Here is a 5161-nt window from a genome sequence, read left to right as displayed (position 1 = left end):
CAGGAATGCTCCCCATTAGTTCCCATTCCCCAGCCCTGAATTGCAAAAATAACATCTGCAACATGATATTCAATGCTATCCATTCTCTTTTGCCTACTAATTAGCCGACAAATATACAAATACTTCAAAAGTAGCCACAGCATAAGCTGCCTCTTACTGAGCTGATAATCAGAGAATATGGAAAAGGGATAAGAAGAACCCTGAAGTACTGTGAAAGTAAGAAGTCACCAGAGGACAAGGGATAATGGACACCTACATTAACACGGATGAGGTGGAAGGACACAGGTAATGAGCCTGCAGGAAACCAAGCCTTAGGTTCCCCTATGCGTATGGCTGATAATTTCAAACAGAGGCTAAAATGAAGTCAACCAAATCACTTTGCTAAAATCGCTACATTTTAATATCATGTTCACATTATCTTCCCTCATCTGAAAAACCTACACTAAGCATTAAGGATGCATCTTTAACTCCAATATTGCACTAATGCAGTTGTGAAACAGAGGCCTTCAATCAGGTTAGAAAACTGGGCCAACACTGGGATGCTGCAGAGATTTGTGTTATGGTCAATTCCCTAATATCTGCTTACAGCACAACCATTTCTTACTAAAGAAAGATTTTTATGTGGCCTGATTCTAACTTTCCAAAGTTCTTCAGCAGACCATTTCATATCTAGACACATGGGGATTCTACAATCTACGTCCTATATACTTTGACACATACATACACACACTTAAAAAGCTGTTTCGGAATGAGATCCACTTGTATGTAAAAAAAAATAATTCAAATTTCTGATAAAGCAGCATCAAACTCATCTAGTATATACGGAATATAATATGTTCCTACTGAACATTACTGACTCTACAAGAGTTTGTCAAAGAACACCAGTAGGTCATTGACAGAATCACATGTGCGAGCTGGTGTTTCACTTACCAGTCATAAAACTGATAGATACTCAGTCTTCCCAATTATGTGCCGCTGCTGAAAACTAAATGCAGTTTAATTTCCCAAATATGAGATATTACCTACCTCCAGCTATACCCCAGTTGCATTTTCAAAAGGAAAAAAAAAAAAAAAAAAAAAAGAAGGCTCTCTCAAATCTTAGGATACCTGCAACATTCAAGTATTAAGTGCTTGCTTGGGCTTTTGTTTTGGTTTGTTTGGTTTCAACTTTATTAGACTCTCAAAACAAGCACAACTAAAGGTCCTTTTTCAAAAACCTACAGAGTACAGTATAACAACTGAAGATATGTGTAAGCTATTGAGGGTTCCGGGGTTTTCCCCACAAATTAGAGGAAACCTACTACAGTGCAAAGAAAGGTAAATGTCAGTTCCATGAGAAGTAAAATCGGACTGCAACTCAGAACACACAGCCATTAAAGAATATCATTATATGGAGCACCACCTCTTAAATCACAAGCTTAAATGTCCCAATAGCAGGAACTTTCAGTTTTCAAAGATCAGGTTCATTATTAAACTACCACACTGGAAAGTGTCTAAGTGAGACAACTTTTGCCATATCCATCCAGTCCCTATCCTAAACCGCTTTGATACAAAGTGTATCAAGCATATACATATACATAGTCTCAATAAGGAAGCTACGGGGCAGGAGCACTCCATTTGGAAATACTAAAATCAAAACGTCCAGATGCATTACTTAAGGTAAAAAAAATTGGGCAAAGAGTAAGAACTGCTCAGTTTGCCATTGTTTTAGAACAGACAGGAACCTAGATTCATCTAGATTCTAGCTACAACATTTGTACAATGTTGACCATAAATCATCTGCTCTGCAACGAGATGTCCTTTAAGTGATGAAACTGCACATGCTGAAACCCTGACAAGACAATAAGCACATTTCTAAAATAAATGGGGAAACTAAAGAATACAACCCTGAAAATCCACGACCTGAACAGCAACTGCAAACCCCACTGCTAAGTCATCTGAAATTTCCAACACTACGTTACAAGTGAAGTCCCCATTGTCAGTATAAACACAGGAGTACTGGAAAAAAAGAACAAGGAACTTGCCACATACATACCTTTGTTTCTTCAATACTTGGGAGTGGCGAGTTCAGAAATTTTTCTGTTAGTCTTTTCCAGCTTGCAGCTTTTCCAAGGTCAGAATGAACTATCAATTTTTCATGTATTCTAATAACAAAAATAGTATCAAAAATGCTTCAAAAAAGTTAACTAATGCATTACTAGTCCATAAGCATAAAACTTACCCTTCTATCGTCCTCTCTACTTTGTGACTGTTCACGTCAAGGAAACGGTGAAATCTGTGTAAGAAATCTGTATTAGAATATGTTTAAAAAAGAAGCTTAAGTAAGGAAGAAAATAAAGCTGATTTACATATACGAGGACAACATTATTAGTTTAATAATGCATGCTTAATTCAGCAACAGCATTAAGCATCAACAAAATTTAATCTTGGTGTCTCTTAGCTCAAGAAGGATTAACTACAATTGACCTTAAAGATGAAAAAATGGAATGCAGGTTACATTTAGCCAGCACTTTAAGCCGAATGGAAAATTACTACCGTATCAGAAAACTAAGCAATTAAAGTATGCTGTCAGTTAAGTCAAGTGGAGCAAGGAGATCAAAAACTGTATTGTCAAAGGCATCTGTGTCAAATGCACAAAAATTATCTGGGACTTGCATCACAAGCACAGGCAAAACAAACACCCACGTGGGAAGGCCTCTAAACCCAAATGAAGCTCCTTTATAAACAGTAAAGGAGAGTGCCTAAAAGAAAAGAGAGCTTAATCAAAATAAAGAAAGATATACCACCAAAGGTAGTATGTATAGGGACAAAGTAAGAACTCATGAAAGGTGAGATGGACTTTGCAGAAGAAATTAGAATATGAATAAGGTTCTTCAATTATATAGAGAGAAAAACCAGGGAATGGGATGTGACAGCAGCGAGCACAAGGTCAAGATACTCTATATGTAGGCCCTCAAAGCCAACCTAATATTTTGCCTCAGCTACCAGCAACAACTGTACAGAACACTGGGGTAAAACTCTCATGACCACAGACAGAAATGAAAACTACTGGATCTGAATCAGGAGCAAAAGTTAAGCTAAACAGGCTGAATTTGGAAAGACAATCTAAAATCACCTCAATATCAAAGAAATAAACTAGAAAACGAAACTGTAAGGCAAGTAGCAAGGATTTTTAATAAGTATCCCTGGAGGATGAAGACATGCCCATATTAAAGAAAAGAAAAAATTACTTTATTAACTACAGACCCATTAGTCTGATTTCAGCTGTGTATAAGGCTTTGGAATAAAAGCACGATAAAATGTTAGGTAGCTGACGTTTAGGTTAAGAAAATATAGCTTACCTCATTTCTTACAGCACCTTAGCTTACATAGGAAATCATTAGTTCAAATGGAAAATAGTGGCAAGTACAAGAACTGGAAGATTTAGAAAAACAGACTGGAATGACAACAATAAAAAAAGAATCTGCACTGAAAAGAAAAATTAGGCTGAAGGGAAGTTGTTAGTGAACTTCCCTTAGTCTACAATTACTTAAAGCTTTAATTAATGACCCTAACACACACACACGCAAAAAAAGTATCAATTTTTAGGCAAGTTGCGAACATCATGAATAGGATTACTGTGCTGCATGGAAATAAACAGATGAATCTGAGAACTACAGCATAGAAACATCATCACATCTAACAGTACAAACCACAAGTTTCACACACTTGAAACTGCAGAGAGTTTTTGCTACAACCTAAGGTCTCATGGTTTGGAAATATGGTATTAGTCAATCTCAGGCTGAAGTTCCACACACATTTCTTAGACAACAATTCTGGCATAAATACCTTCCTCTTCCCAAACCTCCCTCTGAAAACAGTTTGTCGTCAACTCTGCATCACTCCCTCTGTTTTCTTGCCATGTTGTTTTAAAACAAACAAACAAACAAACAATCCAACAATTCCCCAATCTAAAAGAGCACACAGCTACACAAGCAACTGGGTCACCGAAACAGAAGGAGAGGTGTCACAAGAGGAGATGGAAGACAGAGGCTGTTTACCTGGCTCAAGAAACCCTGCTACCATTACCAATCTGCAGACTCAGAATAACAACTGTTACAAGCAACTACTTTGATGCAGCTACAAAACCAATAAATGCAATCCTATGATGCATTACACAGAATATTTCTGGTAAATATAAAGAACGTAGGGAGACAGCAGTTACAAATACCATATTCCTACATTCCCAATGAATACAACTAGCCTCCTCAAAATTCAGCAGAGTTGAACTTGTCAAAACACTGGCTACAGGTCACACTCAGCTCTCCCACACCTCAGACTCACCTTTGCTGTTTACCAATGGCTATTTGATTACTAAAATAGTCTTATTTGAACCTATTAGTAGTTAGGATTCACAGCCTGACTTGATGCAATGTAGTTATGCTATTGCTCACCCCAAAAAATGGATTTAAACAGCATAAAAAACTGTAAGTAGCATTGATTTTAAATGGATTAGGTACTTGCTGCATGAAGTTAAGCAAGTATGTAAGACTCCGAAGAGGCAGCAGTTAGCGGCAGTATGGGAAACTGGAAATAGATCACGTAAAAATTGGCAGCAGACACTGAAACGGTAACTGTGATAACTGAAAAAGCAGTGTGTAAAACTTTATTAAAGGCCATTTTAGATGGCAGCATAACAGAATTTAAGTGATACAGATAATATATATTACAGGTTAATAAAGACCGTGTTTATGACAAGCTCAAATAACATCAAACACGGTATCTTCTGCAGATTGATAACCTTTCATATAAGCAGCACATTATTCTTGGCCAGAAGCTTTATCTCGATTTGGTGGAGTTCTCTTTATTTGCTCTTTACATATAATGATTATTTCTTTACTTCCCTCCAACAAACAAAATTTCGGATGGCTAAATGAAGATGTTGAAAGGTACCTTTTTACGGATCAGGAGAAAAGCCCCAAAAGTCCGAGATTTAAAAGTGACAGAGTAATAGCCACTGGCCCTCTGACAGGGACTCGCAAGCGGCCGCCAGCGCTACCCGACACCCTGCACGGAGGGTACGGCAGGACACGGCCCTGCACGACACCCCGGCAGCCACAAGGCACCCTCCTTGTTTCCAGGCTAGCCGGTGGCAGCGGGTCACACCACACCGCAGTCCCGC

General features: G+C 38.1%; 1 protein-coding gene across 1 annotated transcript in view; it reads right to left on the bottom strand.

Annotated features, from left to right (window-relative positions):
• TUBGCP5 (tubulin, gamma complex associated protein 5) overlaps positions 1 to 5161 on the bottom strand; it is a 53085-nt gene that overhangs the window by 21046 nt on the left and 26878 nt on the right. Inside the window, exons 2-3 of the mRNA XM_009331307.1 lie at positions 2222 to 2275; positions 2036 to 2144 (exon numbers count right to left, since the gene is read on the bottom strand). Of these exons, the coding sequence (XP_009329582.1) occupies positions 2036 to 2144; positions 2222 to 2275 (163 nt within the window). The remainder of the gene's footprint in view (positions 1 to 2035; positions 2145 to 2221; positions 2276 to 5161) is intronic.

The sequence above is a fragment of the Pygoscelis adeliae genome, unplaced genomic scaffold (assembly GCF_000699105.1).
Source record: "Pygoscelis adeliae isolate BGI_AS28 unplaced genomic scaffold, ASM69910v1 Scaffold149, whole genome shotgun sequence".
Classification (NCBI taxonomy): Eukaryota; Metazoa; Chordata; class Aves; order Sphenisciformes; family Spheniscidae; genus Pygoscelis; species Pygoscelis adeliae.
The sequence above is the reverse complement of the archived record's forward strand: the minus strand, read 5'-3'. Positions and strand labels throughout refer to the sequence as shown.